Consider the following 24,649-nt stretch of genomic DNA (forward strand, 5'->3'; position numbering starts at 1 on the left):
AAAACGTCAGCTTTCCTGCTTCTCTGATGCTGCCTGGCCTGCTGTGTTCATCCAGCTCTACACCTTGTTATCTCAGACTCCAGCATCAGCAGTTCCTACTATCTCTTGGTCATTGGGGTGTGCTTTTACTTGTATCTGTTTATTGTTTTCTTCTATATTGTAATGTATAAATAATAACACTTTCAGTCATGTATGGGGCTCTTTTTATTGCTACCAAAAAAGGAAAAGTGGTATGTAATGAAGAGGTGATAACAGGATCTTCCATAGGGAGGACAATGTCTCTGGGCAGATATGCTTTCTTTATCGTAAGCAATTAATGCTCCAGGCTGAGTCTTCCACGGATGTCTTGGCAAACATCTCTCCAATCCCCTTCCATGGCCAAATTTTTAATCTGGGTGAGAGGACTCTGTTCCTGAAACAAGACACCCTGACATTAATGGCATCCTCATGGGCTGTTCACCACACAAGGCATTTTTAAGCACTTCACTGTGCAGTGGGCATCTCTCTGTTCAGCATCATCTCTCTTGATCTCTCCCTCTGGATCTTGCGCCTCCTGATCCCCCTCTGAGGCCCTCATTATCCACAGGTTTCTGCAGAATGCAACATACCATCCAAATAACTGAGATCCTTGCAGGAAAGTCATAATGGCCACTGTGGACTGCTCCTATCACCAGAATCACATTACCAGATGCTTAAAGCTCGGTTGGCATCTGTCCTACTGTGTGACTGACATTGGTTGTCTATGCCTCTGTCTGTGACTCCTGCGAGCGGAGTAGTCATGTCTTTAAGTGTTGTCGCTTGTCTCATAGAATCCATTCATGCACATTAGGGTTTAAGTAAAGCTCTGAGAAAAACAATGATTGGAGAATAATGAAGGAGTCACAGCAGCTGCCAGGAAAGTAAGCACATATGTGAAGGAAGTTCTTGTTGTAGTGGCAGACCATTGGACAATGATGCAGTGGAAACTCTTCCTGTTGATGCATCTCACTGATGCATCACAGAGTGCCTTGATGGCTACATGGGTACAACTGATAGTGCCCTGTACCTGAGGAATCTAGGCAAAGGTGCAGAAACCCTCTGCCCTCTCAGTGAGGTGTATCTGTCACAAGATGAATGCACTGTTTAGCTCTGACAAAGGGACATCAATGATCAATGATATGTAGCTGTGTGCTGCAGTTATAAATGCTGCTAAGGTACAGTACTGACCTTTGGAAGGAACCAGAAGCAAAGAAATTCAGTGACTTTGATAGCTACTGACAAGATACAGTAGTAAGAGTGGTGAAGTGCAAGGTTTTCACGAATGACTTCACAGATGTCTGTGAGTTTCTGCTTTCAATCACCTCAATGCATCTCTGTCTCTAATGTTAGATCCTATGTGGAGGGTTTGACCTTCCATGACTTCCTGCCCTTCTTTCCTCTTTATGCTGTCCTACTGCTCAGGATTCCCTTTCTGTGAAGGTAGATGTCTCTCATTGCCGCTGGGCCCAAAATCTTAATGCTAGCTACACCAATCCTTTTGGGGGATAGGTGGCCATCCTACTGTGACATTTATTAGAGTCACAGATATCTACAGCACAGAAAAAGGCCCTTCGACCCATTGTGGACACACCAATCATAAACAGTCACCTAAGTAGCATCAAAAGTGGAGGGAGAGTAGATGGTGGACAAGTTTTGGGATGTTAGGAGGTGAGTTACTTGTTGCAGGATTCCTAGTCTCTGACCAATTATTGTACCCATTGTGTTTATATAGTTAGTCCAGTTGACATTCTGGTCAATGGCAACTCCCATGATATTAATAGTTGAGGCTTTAGTGATAGCAATGCCATTGAATGTCTCTTATTGGAGATGGCCATTGCCTGCTATTAGTATGGTGTTACTTTTCAGTCCAAGCCTGGATATTGTCCAGGTCTTGTACAGGAAAGATGTTGTTAAACTTGAGGGTGCAGAAACGATTTACAAGGATGTTGCCGGGATTAGAGGGTTTGAGTTGTAGGGAGAGAGTGAATAGGTTGAGTCTATTTTCCCTGAGCATTAGAGGTTGAGGGGTGACCTTTAAGAGGTTTATAAAATCATGAGGGGTGCAGATAGGGTGAATAGTCAAAGTCTATTTCCTAGGGTGGGGGACTCCAAAACTAGAGGGCATAGGTTTAAGGTGACGGTAGTGGTAGAGTGGGGGATATGCAATGCCATGAGATTGCAGATTGTGCTGGTGTATGATTCTGCTGCTGCTTCTCCCTTTTATTGTTTCCCTAATCACCTGCTGCAATCTCGCAGCAAAGTCCTTTTGGACTTGACCAGCTCAATCATTAGGACTGCTGTCGAGCCACTCTTGGCGGTGGACACTGAAACGACCCTCCCATAGTAAATTTTGCACCCTTGCTACTCCCAGTGCTACCGCCAAGTGTTGTTCATCACGGAGGAGCATTGAATCATCGAGGGAGGATGGTACGATTTTTCCTTGCCATGTTTGACTTGATGCTATGAGACTTCATGGTGTCCATAATCAATGTTGAGGACTTTTAGGGCAACTCCCTCCCCCATTTATACCAATGTGCCAGCACATCAGCTGGATCTGTCCTACTGGTGAGACAGGACATATCCAGGGTGATGGTGGTTTCTGGGGCATTATCTGTAAGATATGATTCCATGAGTATGGTTATATCAGGCTATTGCTTGATGAGTCTGTGAGACAGCTCTCCCAATTTTGCTAGTGACCCACCATTTTTAGTAAGGAGGACATTCCATGGTTGAAAGAACTGTTTTTGCCATTGTTATTTCTGATGACTAAATCAATGCCAGGCGATTTTATTTCTTGAGATTTTCTAGTAATTGATATAACTGACTGAGGTTGCTATCCAGCCACCCTACACCCCAACACTCAAATTGATACACTGGCCAGTGGATGTAATTTCATGTCCCCACTACTTGCCCCCACTCCCAGCCATAGGGTATTGCAAAAATTCAGCACATGGTCTATCAACAGACAAATTCTAAATTCTTCAGATTAATTTCACTGTGGCTTCATTGCACAACATTTCTGTAAAGCCCTGGCTACTTCACCATATTCCCTATTTCCCTGATTCTGGCCTCTTCTTTATCCACCCTAATTCTTTCACTCCCATCAGTGGCAGTCATGTCTTCGATCACCTACAACTGGAATTTCTACCTTAAACCCATCCACCTCTCTCTGTCCCTTTAAAAGTTTCCTTAAAACCCACACACAGCTGGGTTCAGGGCAATCAGTAGTTTTGCAATAAAACAGCCTAGTGCTATTTAGTGCTTGCTGAGCCTAGACAGCTGGGTCTGCTGGGTGAAATTAATGCCCCCATCCCACCCAGAGAGTTCTGGCTTTTCCACATAAACCAAAAATACACAGTCACACATATAATAGGGCCAAGTAACAATCGAAAGTATGTCAATCTTCAATGGTCTATATGCTGCATTCAAGTGTGGCCCATGTGCATTTTTTGGTGACCTGATTCTCTTCATAACATTACATGGCATCTATTGCAGCACCTACAGCTGGCTAATGATGTGTCAATGCTCAGTAAAGGGAGATTCAAACCTAAGCACCTGGGCTTTGTAAAGAGCAGGCACAGGGTCCATGCCCTGCAACAAAATTGCCACCTAAACCTGACACTCAGTGGGATAAGTCTTGACCTTGCACAATAGTGTATAACAGGTGATAGTGAATCAGCAATCCATTCACACCACCACAGTTTAGTTTCTCATTATGGAAATAACATTCGGAAGAGACAGTAAACAAGTTGTTAACTTACTATCAGCCGCTTTATGCTCTTGTAGACAGCCCAAGAACCAACTGAATAACTGATGCATCTGTTGATCTCCCACCAACATCTCTAAGATATAAAACTAGCAGATCTCCTTTTGTGTTGTTCAATCTGCAGTTTGAAACATGGCCATAGTATTGGAGATTTACCCACTCTTCTGCAGTAACTTTGGCATCTGCAATTCTCCAGGGGTGTTCTTCTGTGGCCGAAGTCTTTGGAGTGTTGGGGTGGGGTGAGGACGTCAAGAGGGTGAGCTGGCAGACTTCTCAAGATGTTGGGCAGCTAAGATGGAACTACGTTTATCCAGGTGATTCCCTTTAAGCACACTGCTCAGATATCCCTTTGAGAAACTGTACACAAAAGGCTACAAACATCGATAATGAAGTCTACTGCAGGTCAATTGGAAGTATCTGTATGTTGTCAGCTGGTCATAATTCCCCATTTCCTGCCCTTGGGGAATGTCAAGCACTAAGATTAGAGAGAAAGTGAACAGAAAATGATACTTTTCTATTTTTAACACTTAGAAATATGACATCCGAAGTGTGACAGATGTTCATGAGATGCAAGACCTTTTTACAGACAGACAAATTTAACACAAATTCCAAGGATCCATAACTCATTGTTTCTGTCTTCATTCTTGTGTATAGCAAAATATTAGGAGTTATTACATAAATAGTTCCATGTATAAGTCTGCTCCTCAGACTGTTGGATTGTATTTCTTTTTAGTCCCTCATAATACATTTCTTTTATTTCCTTTACATTTGTTTTAAGAAATGAGAAAATCTGGTCAAGTTCCTACAGACTTAGGACAAGAGATTTTCTGCACTGACCTGAATAAGCATCCAGCTGAACTGGCACAGGTAGAGATAATGCAATACCAGTCCAAGGGCAGAGCAACTTTCATCAGAGAGTTCTCGACTCAGGTAAATGGACATCAAAAATGAGATCTGAAATATAAAATGATGAAAAGTGGTAAGGAAAAACCAGGGACCTGTAGGCCAGTGAGCCTGACGTTGGTGGTGGGCAAGTTTTTGGAAGGGATCCTGAGGGACACAATTGACATGTATTTGGAAAGACAAGGACTGATTATGGATAGTCATCATGGCTTTGTGCATGGGAAATCATGTCTCACTAACTTGATTGAGATTTTTGAAGAAATAACGAAGAGGATTGATGAGGCAAGGCGGTGGATGTGATCTATGTGAACTTCAGTAAGGCATTCAACAAGGCTCTGCATGGTAGACTGGTTAGCAAGATTAAATCACATAGGACACAGGGAGAACTAGCCATTTGGATACAGAACTGGTTGAAAGGTAGGAGACAGAGTGTAGTGGTGGAGGGTTGCTTTTCAGACTGGAGCCCTGTGACCAGCGGTGTGTCACAAGGATCAGTGGTGGGTCCACTGCTTTGTCATTTATATAAATGGTTTGAATGTGGATACAGGAGGTATGGTCAGTAAGTTTGCAGACGACACCAAACTTGGTGGTGAAGTGGACAGCGAAGAGTGTTACTTTAGAGTACAATGGGACCTTGATCAGACGGGCTGATGAGTGACAGAGTTTAATTTAGTTAATGTGAGGTGCTGCATTTTGGAAAGGAAATTCAGGGCAGGACTTATACTCTTAATGATAAGGTCCTGGGGAGTGTTGCTGAACAAACAGACCGTGGAGTGCAGGTTCATAATTCCTTGAAAGTGGAGTTGCAGGTAAACAGGATAGTGAAGAAGGTGTTTGGTATGCTTGCCTTTATTAGTATAGGATTGCTAATAGAATATTAGCATTGAGTATAGGAGTTGGGAGGTCATGTTGCAGCTGAACAGGATTTTGTTCAGGCCACTTTTGAAATACTGTGTTCAGTTCTGGTCTCCCTGCTATAGGAAGGATGTTGTGAAACTTGAAAGGCTTCAGAAAATATTTACAAGGATGTTGCCAGAGCTAGACGGTTTGAGCTATAGGGAGAGGCTGAATAAGCTGGGGCTGTTTTCCGTGAAACGTCGGAGGCTGAAGGGTGACCTTACGGAGGTTTATAAAATCATGAGGGGCATAGATAGAGTGAATAGCCAAGGTAGATCCCCTGGGCTTGGGGAATCCAAAACTAGAGGGCATAGGTTTAAAGTGAGAGGGGAAAGATTTAAAAGGGACCTAAGGAGCAATGATTTCACACAGAGGGTTGGTGTGTGTATGTAATGAGCTGCCACAGGAAGTGGTGGGCGCTGGTACAATTAAAACATTTAAAAGGCATCTGGATTAGTATATGAATAGGAAGGATTTAGAGGGATATGGGCCAAATGCTGGCAAATGGGACTGGATTAATTTAGGAAATCTGGTCGACATGGATGAGTTGGACCGAAGGGTTTCCATGCTGTACAGCTCGATGATTCTATGACTCTAAAAAGAAATGTATGTTGAGTAGCAGCCAGTCAGACTGAAGTATTTTAACTAAAAACAGACAAGGAAATGAAATGCTATCATTATCCTTCACATTTAACTCAACTTTATGGACACTGATTTGGACATGCAGATAGGATTAAGATAGAAGCTGAAATATGAAAAGCAAAGTTTTAAAACCATATATTTTAGAAATGTGGATTTCTTCAATCATTGAACAGAAATTTGATTTTCAGCAAGTATAAAATTAGATTTTCTGGTGATAGAGGTTTGTCATAAATAATTATGAAGTTAGTACACCGTAAAGAAATCAATTACATAACATTTAATAAATTATAACATTTTTCAGAGCTGTACAGCAAGACAATTGGCATAAAAGTAGAAGATCTCATTATTTTAGTGACCTGTAATTGATAACATACCCTTTGGAGACTCAGTCACAACAACTTATGGATTTATGCATTTAACTGCACACGTGTGAATTTCAGAAGTTGCTTTCATTTTCTAAGGTGTAGTGGTGATCAATGTGGTTAGTTTTGTTATCCATACTACTCTAAACTTTGACCCAATATGTTCTGCTATGAACACAATAAAACTGAATTAGTGGACCTACTAGCATTTCTTTCTATTCATTCTTGTTATGCAACAGCACAAAGAAGGCCAGCATTTATTGCTTAACTCTAATCAATACTGAGAAGGCGGTGGTAAATTAGCTTGTTTAACCACTGCAGTCTTTTTGGTGTAAGGATTACCCAAAGTGTAATTTGCAAAGGAATTGCTGGATTTTACTTTGTGACAGTGATAACAGTTGAGATGGCGTGATGCAGACAGCATGTTCCCATGTGCTTGATGCCCATGTTCACTGAGGTCATACAGGCTGTAGGTTGAAAGATGTTGTCAAAGGGGCCTCGGTAAATGGCTGTACAGCAACTTCTTGATCGTATGCTACATGTGTCAGTAGTGGATGGAGTGAATATTTAACAGGTGAATGGAATGCAAATCGAGTGGGCTGCATTGTCCTTGAGGATAGGAGGTTACTTTAGTCTTGTTGGAGACCCAGTTATCCAGACAAGTAGGGTACATTGCATCACACTCCTAACTTCTGCCTTGTAATTGGTAAAAAGGATTTAGGCAGTCAGGATTTGAATTATTTGCCGCAAAATTCCTAGTCTCTGACTTGCTCTGTTCGCCACAGAATTTATGTAGGTGATCAAGTTCAGTTTTTGATAAATGCTAATCCCAATTATGTTGGTAGTGGGGGATTCAGTGGTAATAATGGCATTCAATGTCAAGAGGAAATGGTTAAAATCTCTCTTGTTTGTGGCGATCATCGTCTGGCATTTGTGTGATGCAAATGCAACTCAGCATTTATCAGGAACAAAAACAAAGTTGCTGGAAAAGCTCAGCAGGTCTGGCAGCATCTGTGAAGTAAAAATCGGAGTTAATGTTTCGGGTCCAGTGACCCTTCCTCAGAACAGGATTTATCAGCAGTTATCAGACCAAGCCTGAATATTATTCACGTTTTGCTGCATTCAGGCAGTCATGAACACGGTAAAAACCAACTGCCAATACATATCTTTCTCTCTCGCTCTCTACATATTGTGACAGCATAGGCATAGCAAGCCAAACCAAAGCAGCCTCACTATCACTTGATTCACAACAGTGAAAGTAAAATTTTCAATGACTCTCATAATTGCCCAAACCAGACTTTATAAATAACAGATCTTGGACATGAATTTATAACTGAAACAAAAAATAAACAATTTATTATTAATTATTTAACTTTGTCAGAACAAAGATAAACAAGGTAATCTAATTAATGTCTACAATCTAAACCTAATTTTTGTTTATCATAACCTCTACTCACACAGAGACAGACTGACAGACACAGTGAAAGGATAAACTAAAAGGAAACTAAAAGAATAGTAAATTGCCAGTTCAATTAAACAGTTTGAAACAATGAGTATCAGGCCTTCATGAAATCCTCAGACAATGAGTTGTTCACAGGCACATAGAACTGCTATTTTTATATATTCTTTTCATTCGATTGAATTCTTCCACTACCTTGATTGTCAACATGGAACCTTAAATAATACTTGCATAAAATATGGCACTACCCCATTCATTTCCAATCAGGGTGTCTTTTTATGTCCTTGCTATAACTTTTTGTCACTCATTTTACATACTCCTTTGAAATGGAACTTCCGCAACTGTTCCTAACAATGAAATCTTGCTCAAATTCCAAAGTCATTAGTTAGTGCAAACAATTCCAGCAGACTCCTGGGAATATTTACTTATTTCTTACAGACTGGAATTATTTTCTCAGAACAGTCAACAATTTGATATTTGGACAGAAAACTAGACAGAGCAAAACCGAACACCCGGTCCAGAGGCTTCCAAAGTCATTCTTACTCCTGCAAAAACACAGTCAGAACCGGTTTTCTCTTTTTAATCAACATTCTCCATGGTCAGCTGGTTAGCATTAGTCCTCCCTTGATTGATCAATTCATCATTCAACCTGCTTCCAACTCTCAGTACTTCATCTGCAGATCAGTAATTAAGTTGCATTACTTTCCAGGTCAGTTTCTAACAAATCGCATCATCTTTTGTTCTTATCTCTTTTAAAACAAGCAGCTGTTCAAAATTCAACTCTTAACCTCAACTCACACTTTCAAACCGCAAGCAAAGAGATTACCCTTAAATAATGAAATGCCATTTCAAAAATGCATTTCATGACTAGGCTTGTAAAACTTAAACAACTCATAGCCATTCAATTCTTCCTCCCACTAGCTTCCCAATTGCCATACAACTTCTTGATTATCTTCTGAAGATTTCCATTGTTTACATTCTGGACAAAGCATCAGCGATTACATTTTCTTTCCACAAAATATGTAAATTTTAATGTTAAAAGTTTCTAATGACAAGCTCCAATGTAACAATTTTGGGGACGGAGTAAGGACAGGGAGGAATGAGTGAGGATGGTAGGAGTGAGTAAGGACTGGAAGGAGTGAGTAAGGATAGGAGGAGTGAGTAAGAGCTGGGAGAATCGAATGAAAATAAGTGAGACGGCGTAAGGAACAAGAAAACTGCTACCAATTCTTTCCCCTCCCTTCTTCACAAACCTCCTCCACTCTTCATAGCCTTCCCCGCTCCCCTCATCACAGCAGCAGTTTAAAGCTGAACCCTGTATTGCCAGTGTATAACTGGTGTGAATTTGAGCAATGCACAGTTTGTCTGTGTCGGGGGTTAACAGACACAGCCTGTTGGTGATACCACATTGAAGTAGAAATCAGTTGAGGAATAAGTGCAATTCCGTAACTCATCAACTGAAAATCAACAGTCCTAACTCTGGGCTGCAAAAGCAAACCATCCTCTAAAAAGCAGATAATGACCTATAATTGTGCCCTCTGAAACTACAACCTTCTTTTGTCAAGACAGAGAAGAAGTCACATTTCCGAGAGCAAAACTTCCTGAGAACGCATTAGGAAAGATCTTTAAACAGAAGAAACTGCTTTCAACTCCTCAATGATTCTCTCAGTAATTTCCAGGCAGCTAACATCAACTTTGGACTTCATCTTAGAAAGGAGGCACATTGGTATGCTGGTTTTCTTCCAAGGCAGTCCCTTGGGATCCAGAATGACTTTCTACTCTGCTGTTGTGAGTCTTGAGGTGACTATATATTCCAATACTGGATTTGTAAATCCTGTGGCAGCTGGTGTTTGCTGAAGTGGGTGGTGGGTCGCCTCCCCAACATGGGTGATTGAACACCAGCGCCTTGATGCTTGGCATGCTGGCCTGAGAAAGGACACTGATATTAGATCGCCTATCCTGCCAGTGGAGTTCCAGGATTTTGCACAGATATCAGCAGTGATATTTCTCAAGGTGTTTGCGGTGTCTGCTGCACGTAGTCTATGTGTAACACTGCTGCCCTACAGACCAAGGAGCTTAGAATTGAGCTTGAGGTCTTTGTCACGAAACACTCTGTTCCTTTGACAACCAATTGCTGCACTGGTACACTGGAGGTGATGTTTAATTTCTTTGTGAAAAGCTGACTTTGCTGAGAGGAGGCTCCCAGGAATCAAGATTTATGCACATTGTGTCATGGCGCACCATGCATCTGGATAGTCAGGGGCCAGTGTTGTGCAGCAGGGACAGATGAGAAGTTTTCCTTTAAATTGTCAGGGATAGCATAAAAGCAAAAAAGAAAGCATACAATGTGGTGAAGGGCAATGGGAAACCGGAGGATTGGGAAGCTTACAGAGACCAGCCAAGGGCAACAAACAAAAAATAAGGATAAGCTAGCCAGTAGTATAAAGGAAGACTGTAAGAATTTCTTTAGATATTTAAAGGGCAAAAGAGAGGCAAAAGTGGACACTGGACTGCTGGAAAATGACGCTGGAGACATAGTAGTGGGGAACAAGGAAATGGCTGAGGAACTGAAGAATTACTTTGCTTCAGTCTTCACAGTGGAAGACATGAGTAATATCCCAAAAATTCAACAGAGTCAGGGGGCAGAGCTGAGTATGGTGGCCATCACCAAGGACAAGGTGCTAGAAAAATTGAATGGCCTGAAGGTGGATAAATCACCAGGACCAGATGGATTACACTGCAGATTTCTCAAGGAGATAGCTGAGGAGATAGTGGAGGCGTTAGTGGCGATCTTTCAGGAATCGCTAGAGTCAGGGAGGATCCCAGAGGACTGGAAAATCGCTGATGTGACACCCCTGTTTAAAAAGGGAGTAAGGCAAAAGATGGAAAATTACAGGCCTATTAGCCTAACCTTGGTCAAAGGTAAGATTTTAGAGTCCATTGTGAAGGATGATATTTCTGAATACTTGGAAGTGCACGGTAAAATAGAGCAAAGTCAGCATGGCTTCCTCAAGGGGACGTCATGCCTGACAAATCTGTTAGAATTGTTTGAGGAAGCAACTAGCAGGTTAGACCAAGGAGAGCAAATAGATGTTATCTACCTGGACTTCAAGAAGGCCTTTGACAAGGTGCCGCACAGGAGGCTGCTGAGTAAGATAAGGGCCCATGTTGTTAGAGGTAAGGCACTAGCATGGATAGAAGATTGGCTGTCTGGCAGAAAACAGAAAATGGGCTAAAGGGCCTTTCTTAGGATGGCAGCCGGTGACAAGTGGTGTTCCACAAGGGTCAGTGTTGGGACCACAGCTTTTCACTTTGTACATTAATGATCTAGATGAAGGAACTGAGGGCATTCTGGCTAAGTTTGCGGACGATACAAAGAGAGGTCGAGGGACAGGTAGTATTGAGGATGAGGGGAGGCTGCAGAAGGATTTGGACAGGTTAGGAGAATGGGCAAAGAAGTGGCAGATGGAGTACAACCAGAGAAAGTGTGAGGTCATGCACTTGGTAAGAAGAAGAGAAGTATGGACTATTTTCTAAATGGGAAGAAAATTCAGAAGTTTGAAATGCAAAGAGACTTGGGAGTTCTCGTCCAGGATTCTTTCAAGGTAAACTTGTAGGTTGAGTCAGTAGTTAAGAAGGCAAATGTAACTTTGGCATTTATTTTGACAGGACTTCTGAGGCTCTATAAGGCTCTGGTCAGGCCACATTTGGAGTATTGTGTGCAGTTTTGTGCCCCATATCTCAGGCAGAATGTATTGGCCCTGGAGGGGGTTCAGAGGATGTTCATGAGAATAGTCCCAGGAATGAAAAGCTTAACATATGAGGAATGTTTGAGGACTCTGGGTCTATACTTGATGAAGTTTAGAAGGATGAAGGCGGGGGGTGCGGCGGGGGGTGGGGGGTGGGGGTGGTGGTGGGGTGGGGGGGAGTGCAGGGGGATCTAATTGAAACTTACAGAATACTGAATGGCCTGCACAGAGTGGATGTTGGGAAGATGTTTCCATTGGTAGGAGAGGCTAGGTCCCAAGGGCACAGCCTTACAGTAAAGGGAAGATCTTTTAGAATGGAGATAAGGAGAAATATCTTCAGCCAGAGACTGATGAATCTATGGAATTCATTGTCACAAAAGGCTGTGGAGACCAGGTCATTGAATATATTTAAGATGAAGATAGATAGGTTCTTCATTGTTAAGGGGATCATGGGTTACAGAGAGAAAGTGGGAGAATGGGGTTGAGAATCTAATCAGCCATGATTGAATGGCAGAGTGGACTCAATGGGCTAAATGGTCTAATTTCTGCTCCTATGTCTTATGGTCTAACTTCTGGATTTTTAGCCTAAAGTCATCTCTTATATTCCTCCATGAATGCAGTGACAATAGTTTGGAGCTTGATCTTTTAGTGTGTGCACGTGCAAGTGTCATCTACATACCTCAACTTGATGACAGTCGTTGAAATGGTCTTGGTTCTGGACTAGAGGTGATGCAGGTGTACTGAACAGTTTCCCACTTGTTGTAGATTATCTCCACACTAGCAGGCAGCTTAATAGATATAGTCTTGGAGTCATAGTCGTAGAGACATGGAAACAGACTTCCAGTTCAACTAGTCCATGCCAACTATGTTCCCAGACTAAACTAGTCTCACTGTTTGCATTTGGCCATTATCCCTCCACACCTTTCCTATTCATGTACCTATCCAAATGTCTTTTAAATGTTGTAACTGTGCCTGCATCCACCACTTCCTCTGGCAGTTCATTCCACACATGAACCACTCTCTGTGGAAAAAAGTTGTCCCTCATGTCCTTTTTGAAACTTTCTCTTCTCACCTTAAAAGTATGCCCCCTGGTTTTGAACTCCCCCAGTCTAGGGAAAAGACACTTGCTATTCACCTTATCTATGCCCCTCATGATTTTACAAACCTCTGTGATGTCACTCCTCAACCTCCTAAGTGTCAATGAAAGAAGTCTCAGCCAATCCAGCCCCTCCTTATAACTCAAAACCTACATTCGCGGCCACATCCTGGTAAATCTTATCTGAACGCTCTCCAATTTAATAATATCCTTCCAATAGCAGGGCAACCAGAACTGTACGCAATACTTCAAAAGAGTCCTCACCAACATCCTGTACAACCTCAACATGACGTCCTATCTCCTTTACTCAAAGGTCTCAGCAATGAAGGCAAGCATGTTTAACCACGCTGTCTACCTGTGACGCAAATTTCCCCTTGGTCTCTCTGTCCTACAACACTTCCCAGGGCCCAACCATTAATTGTATAAGTTGTTCCCTTGTTTGTTTTACCGAAATGCAATACCTCGCATTTATCCAAATTAACCTCCTTCTGCCACTCCTCAGGCTATTGACCGAATTGATCAAGATCTCTTTGTAATCTTAGATAACCGTCTTCACCGTCCACTATACCACTAATTTTGGTGCCATATGCAAACTTACTAACCATGCTTCCTATATTCTCATCCAAATCATTTATATAAATGACAAACAAAAGTGGACCCAGTACCGATGCCTATGGAACACCACTGGTCACAGGCCTCCAGTCCGAGAAATAACGTTCCATCCTCTGTCCCACACCATAAATCCAATTTTGTATCCAATTGGCAAGCTCATTCTGAATCCCATGTGATCTAACTTACTAATTAGAAATGCAGAACCTTGTCAAAAGCTTTAAGCTTTACTAAAGCCCATATAAGCAACGTATCCTGCTCTACCCTCATCATTCTTTTTGGTAACTTGTTCAAAAAACTCAATCAAATTTGTGAGACATGATGTCCCTCGCATAAAACCATGCTGACCACCCCTAACCAGCCTCTCCAAATGTGTGTAAATCCTATCTTTTAGAATCACCTCCAACAACTCACCCACCACCAATGTGAGCCTCACAGATATATAATTCCCAGGCTTCTCCTTACAGCCTTTCTTAAATAAAGGCACGACATTAGCCTCCCTCCAGTCTTCCGGTACCTCACCCACGGTTATATATGATACAAATCTTTCTGCTAAGGGGCCCCACAATTTCTTTCCTAACTCCCCACAATGTCCTGGGATACACTTGATCAAGTTCCCAGAGATTTATCCACCTCTATGTTTTCTAAGGGCTCCAGCACTTCCTCTTCTGTAATGTGAACTGTTTGCAAAACAACAGTATTTATTTCCCCAAGTTCTTTAGCCTCCATTTCTTTCACCACAGTAAAAACTGATGCAAAATATTCATTTAGTATCTCTCCCACCTCGTGAGATTCAACACATAGGTGACCTACTTGAACTTTAAGGGGTCAAGTCTATCTCTAGTTGCCCTTTTGCTCTTAATGTATTTGTAGAATCTCTTTGGATTATCCTTAACCTTATCTGCCAAGCTATCTCATATCCCCTCTTTGCCTTCCAAATTTCCCTCTTAAGAATACCCCGACACTCTGTATACTCTTCAAGAGATGCATTTAATCCCAGTTGCCTATATCTAATATATGATTTTTTCTTCTTCTTGACTAGAACCTCAATATCTTTATTCATCCATTGTTCCCTATTCTTACCAGCCTCCCCCTTCACTCTGTCAGGAACATAATTCCTCTGGACTCTCTTTATCACACTTTTGAAAGCCTCCCACTTTTCAGTCGTCAATATGTGGCAAAGTGTTGTGGCAAAGTGTTGTGGTAAATTGATCAAAACCGTGCAGACAGGGTGAGGACATAATGGGAAGGAGTAAGACCAACAGAGATGATAAAAGCAGTGTGGAGGATTTGATTTGATTTGATTTGATTTATTATTGTCACATGTACCTAAGTACAGTGAAAAGTTTTGTTTTGTGTGCAGTACAGCCAGATCATAACATAAAAAGATCACAGGGTGAGTGAACAGAGTGAGGAATACAAAGTTATGGCTGCAAAGAAGGTGTACAAAGATCAACATTAGATTTGAAATTTGTGAGGTCCATTCAGAAGTCTACCAACAGCTGAGAAGGAACTGTTCTCGAACCTGTTGGTACATGTGTTTAAGCTTTTCTATCTTCTGCCTTAAGGAAGAAGTTGGAAGAGATTATAACTGGGGTTGATGTTGGCTTCCTTTCTGAGGTAACGAGGTATAGATAGAGTCAATGGGTGGAAGGCTGGCTGCACGATGGTCTGGACTGTAACGATATAGTGAGGGTAGAACGAGACCCATGTTTTCACCTATAGTGAGTCTTTGTTGAATACAATGGTGAGGATTACTGCTTGCAGGCCATCATACAGCAGGCACAGGACGATGGTGAATTTCTGTGGACAACCACTTTTGAGGAGAATGCTCCATTTTCCTCTTGTTTGACAGAGTCAAAGGCCTAAGAGCTTAAAGAGGCCATATGTAGATGTTGCTACAGCTCTCTGCACGTTCTTGAATTTATTTTGCTGTGAAGTTCATGTCTGTTCTAGGAACCCACTGTCCTGCTTGCTTGTGGCTCATTGTCAAAGCGGGGAGGGTGATCCAAATTGCTGCCAGGGGAGCAAGTTGCATGCTTCACAAATGACCATTCATATCCCACCAACATCTCCACCCCTCCCCACAACCGGGTCTGGGTATCACTCCCCCATGGCTTTAACTGACTGACTCTGTCTCTCTCCACATTGTTTCTCATTTGGCCAGTCACAGCTCTGCCTCCTTGTAATGTCAAACCTCAGGTTGGTTCTTGGTGACATGGCAGTGCCCGCTGTTTCCTGCTGCATCTTCACTCCCTCTGCACTGTTTTTACCCCCTGTGCTGATCTCACTGTATCATCGGCCCCTCTGCATTGCTTTTATCCTCCCTGCTGGACTTGTACTTTTCTGCTGATCCCCTGCTGTGTCCTCAAACCTCTGTGCTACTTTTACTAACTGAATAAGCTCTTTATCCATTCTAATTCCGTAACTCCTTGTATGTTTTTAAGTGGCTTGCTTTACAAGATTTCTGTGCTTCAAAGGATGCTTGAAATAAACCATACCTCGTGCTTAACTTTATAACAGCATTCTTGTGACACTAGCAAAGTTAAAGACCACTGAGAGAGTAAGAAATAAATTTCTGCTGTGTTAAGAAAAACATTAGATTACAATCTGCTCATGAACAGTTGGTTAAACCTCGCAATCTGTCTGTAACACTGACGCAAACTGCTTCATTATCTACACAATTGCAAATGGACTTGAAGATTTTGCTGTCAGCAAACATTCCTGCTTCTGATATTATATAGCAGGGTACGTATTAATGAAGCAGCTAAAGATTAGTGACGCCAGGACACTATGCTAAAGAACTCCGGCAATGCTGTGCCATTTTTCTTTCTGCTGGGTGTGGGTCTAACCAGTAGAGTTCCAGCCAGTGGAGATCTTCTCTCCCATTCTCAGCAATTTCAATACTGCTAGAACTCCTTTATGCCACAACAGGTCAAATTCTTGTCTTTATGTTATGAGCAGTCACTTTCACCTCCCATGTGCAATTCAGCTCTCTGGTCCAAGTTTGAATCAAGGCTGTCTGGAGGCCTGGAGCCAAGTGACTCTGGCAGAACCTAAACTGAGCATTGATAAGTATATTTTATACCAGTAGCATAATGACAGAACATAACTATGAATTATTTATAGATGCTTTGGTCCTTTAATTCCAACACATGATCTTTTTTTTGTTAAATGAGTGCTGTCACAGCTAAACACATGACTGCTGCTGAAAATTCACTGACTTGCTGGAGAAAGAGATCCTGAAATGTCACAACTAATGAATTATCACGGTACCTACAAAGGGATGGACTTAAAAGGGGAGAAATGCACCACAAGTTGCACTGTAATTGCCTGTGAGTATCTCAAACTGTAAACATCATGATAAGAAGGATGGCAGTCCTGGCAAGAGTAAAGTTTGCAATTTTCCTTTTTTAAAATATACAGGAACAGGGTTTAAAGGGAGCTCTAATCCTGGTCTGTTTTTATTCGTGATCTATTGCCCTATGTGTGAACTGGTATGTATTGTACCACTCAGAGCACTGTGAAAACCCACTACTCACTCCTGCAACATAGGTAAAGAAAAAAGGAGGGTACTCTCTAAGTCTGGGTTCTGCTGGCTATCCACTGTCGAAAGGAACCAGGATAAAAGAATTTCCATCGACCTGCAAATGCAAGAACTTCCAAATCAGCCATTCAACTACAAACATCTACATGACCAGTAGCAACCACTGCAATGACCTTTACATTCTTCCATCGACTCTTTACAAATGATTCAGAGACTGACCCAGATGCCTTTTTTTCCAACTTTTTATACATTTACATCTGTGTGTACATGTGTTGTGTTCTTATTTCTTCTCATGCTTAGTAACAAATAAACTCTCGCATTTCTTACAAATCAAAAGAACTGCGGATGCTGCAAACCAGAAACAAAAACAGAAGTTGCTGGAAAAGCTCAACAGGTCTGGCAGCATCTGTGAAGAGAAATCAGAGTTAACGTTTCAGAACAGTTCTGAGGAAGGGTCGTCGGACCCAAAACATTAACTCGGATTTCTTTTCACAGATGCTGTCAGACCTGCTGAGCTTTTCCAGCAAATTCTGTTTTTGTCTCCCATTTCTTAATTCAAAACAGCTGCCTCCTTTCAAAACATGAATTCATTTGGTGTGGAAGAGAGATATCCACAAGGAAGGGGGCTTTTGGAAATGATTACTTTTGTAACTCACTGAGGTGGTGAGTGAATAAAGAAGGAAAGTTCATCCTTCCTCACCCTGAAAGTTGACAATTCGAGGTATCCCACCTGGAACAGTAATAATTTGGGGAAATTCACTTGGTGTCCGGTCATAACACTTAAGTTACTGTAGAAATAAATACCACTTTGCTCATGACACCTTGTTACTAATGATCAAAACTAAACTGATGGGATCATAATAGCCTGTACTGGAAATGTCTTGCCTTTTGTGAGCAGGACATACTTGAGCAATTTCCCAGAGTAGCCAAGGAGATTAAAATGTTGTAACTGGGCAGTAACAACTTGGTTAGAAGCATAGAGACCTTACAGCATGATCTTAAGCTCCACAGCCAGGATGTCATCAAGGCCCACAGTCTTTACTGTGTCTAGTGCACTCAGCTGTTTCTGGATCGCACATAACAAACAAATTGACCACCTACTCATTGGCACCTGGGAAGGGGCCTGTGGTTAAGCTTTTTTTTGTTTGTGAATAGAGTAGCATGATGCACTTGGGGCAATTTTCACTTGTTGCAATTGTTGTTAAGGTGGTGACAATAGCCTCTAAATAAGGGCTCTCAGTCTCACTGTCCTATAATGTAGAGAACACAGCTAATGTCACTTTAAATTGGCGACCAAAAGATGTCCAAAGTGCCTGTCTGTTTCAGGCTGTAAATTCCTTTCAATTTGCAAAGCACTTTGTAAGTTAAAATTATTTGAACACAATTTGTGCTTTAGCACTTTTTATTATCATTGTTAGTACAGATGTGTATTCTATTAAGCAGCTGAAACTGCTATTTTAATATCGTTTTAAAAACCTGAAAATGAAAGGAAACAAACTTAGCCATTAGGAATCAAAACAATTTTGATCCTGGAAGGAAAAATAGCCAATCATCCAGAAAAAAACGTGTCAAAAGGTGCTGATGTGGGTCGTAGGGGAAGGCTGCACCAATTATGGAGCTAACCCTTCTTCTTTGGGCCTCATGCAAAGATGATTGTAAATGAATGGTACTCACTAGCTCCAAAACGTCAACCTTTTGAATCAATCTTACAGTGAACCTAAAAATTGCCTAAGTCAAAATCCTAGCAGTTGCGGTAAAGCTGACTTCTTCACAAGCCCACAGGTAAGGGAGAAAATAAAGCACAGAATGTATACAAGGCTTCTGAAGTCAGAAGAATGGACAATTTATAATGGTGGTAATCCAACGCCTCAGGAAAGGGAAGGAACTGAGAGGGGTTGGGATCGATACTGGGCAAGGTAGCTTACAATGGAGAGGCGTTTCCCTTCCTGACACCCTGTCCCCACCCAAATGTAAGGCCAGGGCTAGAAGAATCAAGAATAGCCTTCTGGCCTGGAGACCAACGAAGGCCTTTAAATAGTCACTTAAAAACTAATTGTGTCTGATAACTGGCGGGGGTGGTTAGTGGTAGGGAAAAAATCATAAACCCTGTTGCTACTCCTGGCCTAGGCCTCTGACCCAACCACAGTGGCCCCCCTATCAACCCAGGCCTTGGTTATTGGGCTCTAATATATCCCCCTGTCTCAGATCCTGGGGATGGTCCTTTCTTCTTGGAAGTCCTGTAGTCGACAGTGGGAGCCACTAGCTGTAAGTGGCAAATCCACAGGTGGCAAACCCTTCGCAGCCCATCTGTGGCCTTGACAGGCCCTGGCCATCATGCCCTACCGACCAGCATTCCACATCTCCATCAACGGTCTTCATCTTTGGGCCAGGATAGTGGTCACCTCACCCGCTGACACCACTACAATTGCTTGTGGCGGCTCCCAAAAGCAGAAATGTTCCCTGCAGGATCCAGGAATTCCGACAGCAGCCAGCAGCTTGACTGTTTGGGATGTAATCCCATGAAGGCTCACAAGAATGGTTATGGTGGACAGGTAACATTACAGCTAGCACTGAATTTTGCCCACTTTGTGTCTTAATATAAACAAAAAAAGCTAATTTAATATCTCTTCTGAATTCTTCAGCAGCAGTTCATGACTGTAACAAGTTAATATGATGAGGGATAGTAAGAACTGATGATGCTGGAGTCAAAGATAACACACCGTGCAGCATCAGAGGAGCAGGAAAGTTGACGTTTTGGCTCGTGACCCTTCTTCAGAAATTAAATTGATGAGGGTATGCCTTTGTTTGGGGACTGTTACTAAAAGTCATTGAATAGTGAATTTCAGGAGCTTAATGGGGCATTTTTAAGTGTCTGTCACAATTTTTTGCCTGAAATATGATGAGTCACACAGAGTGGAGAGTGTGGACATCCATTTACCTACCTAAATTAATTAGTATGCTTTTGGATGAATACCCAGTATTACTGCTTAAAATACAAGGTCTTGATTATAATTTTAACATGTAATGAACTAAGTAGGAACTGTTCACGTTAGTCCCAATTGCACTGGGTGTTCATCAGTCCAAGTATTAATCCTTAAAGACACATTTATGTGGGGTCAGAGGAGAACACATGCTTTTTAAAAATTTCAAAGATACACTTTATTCATAAAAATATCTTTATATACATACTTAGCCACTACAGCAGTTTGATTCTGTACAGTAGCATGTGAAGAAACAAACAATGGAGTCTGACTCTATCCAACAACAAACTTCGGGAATTTATTATATAGAGATAACAAGGTGTAGAGCTGGATGAACACAGCAGGCCAAGCAGCATCAGAGGAGCAGGAAAGCTCAGATTCTCCAGCATCGGCAGTCCTACAATCTCGGGAATTTATTACTTGTACAATAATACGTTTACATATATTTGAGGCACCCTGTCTTGCATATAGGCAGTCATATCCCTGAGGAGCACGAGGCTCTCAGAGGTTACCCTGCCGGTATAGCACAGGTCTGGTCAGGGTGAATCACCAAGCCCAAAGCAGACCTGACCCCGTTGGTGATAACCTTAGACAGGATTTTGTAATCTGCATTCATCAGTGAAATTGGTCACTAATTTCCAGTTTCCTTCCTCTTCCACTTCTGCTTGTAAATAAGGGTGATGATACCTTTCCTCAAGGATTCACACATACTACCTGTCAGAAGCATACTGTCGTACACTTCCAGCAGGTCCTGAGCAATCAAGTTGCACACAACTCAGCCAGTAGCCTGTTGCTTCCAGGAGATCTTTTTAAAGACTCGAGGGCCTTGGTCAGCTCATTCAGAGATAAAAGTAAGTCAGCCTCTGTCATCTTAGATCTCTGTGATAGAGGATAGGAATGACTGGCAAGCCACGCTGTCTGTGGGCTTCATGTCATACACTCACGCATAAAAGGATTTGCTGATCCTCAGGATGTCACACTGAGATGATGTTCGCAAGCCACCTTCTTCCTTCAGGCTGCTGAGCACAGAGCTCTCCTTGATCACCTTCCGGAAGAAGAAATGTGAGCACGTCTCATTCTGCTCCATGGAGCAGACCCTAGACTGGAAGATTATCCTCACACCTTGCTTCCTTCAAAGACTCTATTCCATTCTCCCAATTTCTCTGTCTCCATCGCATCAATGATGCCAACTTCAACGCGGGAGCCTCTGAAATGTCCACCTTCTTCCTCAATCAAGGATTCCCCAGCACCATTGTTGACAGGGCCCTCAGCCGGGTCTGACCCATCTTCTGCACTTCAGCCCTCACCCCCCTCTTCCCTTTCACAACAGCAATAGGATCCTGCTTGTCCTTACTTACCATCCCTCCAGCATCCACATCCAGAGGATCATTAGCTGCCATTTCCACCACCTCCAGCTAGATGCCACCACCAGACACATATTCCTCTTCCTTCCCTTATCAGCCTTCTGCAGGGACCATTACCTCCAGGACAGCCTGGTCCACTCTTCCTTCACCACTAACATCCCACCCCCCACAGCCTCATGGCACCTTCCCCTGCAACCATGGAAGGTGTAACACCTGTCCATTTACTTCCTCCTTCCTCAATATTCAAGGGCCCAAACACACCTTCCAGGTGAAGCAGCACTTTACCTGCACTTCCCACAATCTAGTCTACTGCATTCACTGCTCACAATGTGGTCTCCTCTGCACTGGGGAAATGAAGCATAGATTGCTTCACAGAGCGTCTACATTCTGTCCATAAGAACGACCCTGAACTTCCTGTTGCTTGCCACTTCAACACACTACCCAATTCCCAACATCTCTGTGTCAGGCTTGCTGCAGTGCTCCAGTGAAGCTCAGTGCAGGCTGGAAGAATAGCACCTCATTTTCTGCTTGGGGACCGTGTAGCCTTCTGGACTCCATATCGAGTTCAATAACCCCACACACCAGGCCTTGTTTTCACACAGTCTGCTATTACACACAACCCATTGTTAGCCACCAGCAGTCTTCATTAACAGCTATTCACCCTCCCAGCCAGGTTGTTATCCACTCCTTTGTCTGTTCAACTGTTCTTCTCGTTCTTTGGGCTCTATCCTCACTTGTCATTTACTCCTTAAACCTTCCCCCCAACTCTATCTTCTGCAATGTAAACTGACATTTTCCTAACTAGCATCAGTTCTGAGCAAGGGTCATTCGACCTGAAATGTTAACTGTGATTTCTCTCCACAGATGCTGCTAAGCCTGTTGAGTTTTGTTTAGCCATTTCTTTTTTTGTTTGTGGTTGAGGTAATGTCGGAGTTGTACAGAGTGTTGGTTAGGCCACAGCTGGAATATTGTGTGCAGTTCTGGTCATCTCACTAGAGGGGGTATAGAGGAGTTTCGCCATGATGTTGCCTGAGATTGAGAAATTGAGCTGTAAGGAGAGACTAGATAGGCTTGGACTGTTTTCTTTAGAGCAGAGAAGACTGAGGGGTGAAGTGATTGAGGTATTCAAGATTATGAGGGGCATGGACAGGGTGGATAGAGAGTAGATGTTCCCCTTGGTTGAGGGGTCAATCATGAGAGGGTATAGCTTTAGGGTGAGGGGCAGGAGATGCAGAAGAGATTTGAGAGAAAACTTTTTGACTCAGCGAGTAGTGGGAATCTGCAATTCACTGTCTGGGAAGGTAGTGCAGGCCAGAAACCTTACAATCATTAAAAAAATATTTGGATGAGTACTTGAGATATCATAACATGCAGGAATCGGGGAGAAGTGCAGGAAATTGGGATTAGCACACCTGTAGTGGTACTTATGTCAGCACAGACTTACTGGGTCGAAGGGCCTTTTCTGCGCTGTACAAATCTATGATTCTCTTCACAAAAAAGGTGCGGTTGACTGGAATCCTTCCTGCACCTTCTTCACAGTCCCCCTGACTGTATTGTGGATCCCCTGGCCTGAGGCACAGGCACTAGCAGAGGCCATAGATCTGGTTGACTGGTCACTGAATTAGCGTGAGGCCGAAGCCATCATAATGATCCACCAATTGCAACTCAGCTCAACTGACGATCCTCCAAGTTCTGCTCGCAATCACGATCCAGCAATGATCTCAAGCTCTTTTGATGATGAAGATTCTCAGCTCAGAGTCATTCTGGGAGAACCATCTTCTAGTTCATGGTCTCTCCCCTGCGAGGTAGGGTCAGGAGGAGAATGCATTCTATTCTTAGCAGCACAAAGATCTTGAAGCCTGTCCTTATCCTTACCTTGCTCACTTCCAACAGGCCCTAGCTGCCGACCAGCTCCGTGCAGATGGCAGCTAAACTGCATCACAAATTGGCTCCCACACTTTACAGGCAAAAGTCAAGTCTCACATGCATCAAACAGCTGGAGTTAGGGCTTTGATTTCCATGCATCTTACAACAGTTTCAAACAGGTATGCTGATTGTCAACTTCAGAATCTCCTGAATATGCCATTATTTACATTTTCAGCATCAGTGAGATGACCACGGTGCCCCCACCCAGCCGGTTATAAAGGGTAGGCTGCCTGTTTCGCATGTACAGAATTGATAGCCAATCGACTGAATTTCTCTCCTTTTGGCTTGATTATAGTATTTTCCTATTGATGTTCTTTTACAAGCTAACACTGAATATTGTAATGTAAAATGAACTTGCTTGTTGAGGTTCAGCTTTGCTGTCCAAACTTCCCCTCCCCCATGCCTAGTACCAGTCTGAACTGGATATCTCCAGTTTGAGCAGAACTTTAGATTAAGGCACCCTTCCTGTATCAGCTTTTACTCACAGCCTGTACTGCACAGCTCAAACAGTGTAAAAGATATTACACACAATTCACCAATATTCATTTAATATCATCGGTCTCAGCATCAAATAATTTTTTCAAATGTTCAGTGTATTTATGATATTGTACTTGATAATATAAAAATTAATAGAGAAAGCAAACACAGTTCAGTCCATGTAGTGAGAAATCACACTAGAACTTAAACAGGCAAATCATTAACCATTCATTGAAATGGGCGTTCCTGAATCCCAGAAAACCTTGTGGCATGGCTGTTACTGCTGCTCTGGGGTTCACTCAATCTTCTGTCAAAGATATGCCAGGAAATTGATAAAAAATTTCCTAGACACTCCAGAAGTAAGTTGACTGGAAAATATTATTTTATTATTCAGATGCACTGAAATATTTTTTTCATGTCATTGTCCAAAAATATTTTCGATCATTGATGTGCGATGACAAAAATCACATCCAGCTGTTTGGATGAACTTCACATCATCATTGTTATACCATAAACTAAAACATTTTGCCATGAGCTAGGACAACAATATGGTCCAATGTAAATTCCAATACACTCTCTGTGGACATGCTTAATTAAAAAAAAAATCTACTTCAAGGGAGACCTATGTTTGGCAGATTTGAGATAACTTAGAAAACAGGTGCATATGGAATAGCATACGTAATTAATCACTGTCCACCTTCAGATGGGTCATTTTAAGATACAGAACCGGTGCATATAAAATTTTGATTGATAATTCAGAGTAAGCTTTACAAATCTGTGCCCTTGGGGAATTAACAAATGGAAAATCTAGTGACCCTTGTGTTTGGATTCTCAATATAAATTCCTGATTGAA

The 24,649-nt window shown here is 42.3% G+C and overlaps 1 protein-coding gene across 1 annotated transcript in view; it reads right to left on the reverse strand.

Annotated features, from left to right (window-relative positions):
* Positions 1-24,649, reverse strand: part of adgrv1 (adhesion G protein-coupled receptor V1) — a 407,915-nt gene that overhangs the window by 10,232 nt on the left and 373,034 nt on the right. The window contains exon 84 of the mRNA XM_048593741.1: positions 4,622-4,738. Coding sequence (XP_048449698.1) covers positions 4,622-4,738 — 117 coding nt within the window. The remainder of the gene's footprint in view (positions 1-4,621; positions 4,739-24,649) is intronic.

This window comes from Rhincodon typus, chromosome 3 (genome assembly GCF_021869965.1).
Source record: "Rhincodon typus isolate 14 chromosome 3, sRhiTyp1.1, whole genome shotgun sequence".
Lineage (NCBI taxonomy): Eukaryota > Metazoa > Chordata > Chondrichthyes > Orectolobiformes > Rhincodontidae > Rhincodon > Rhincodon typus.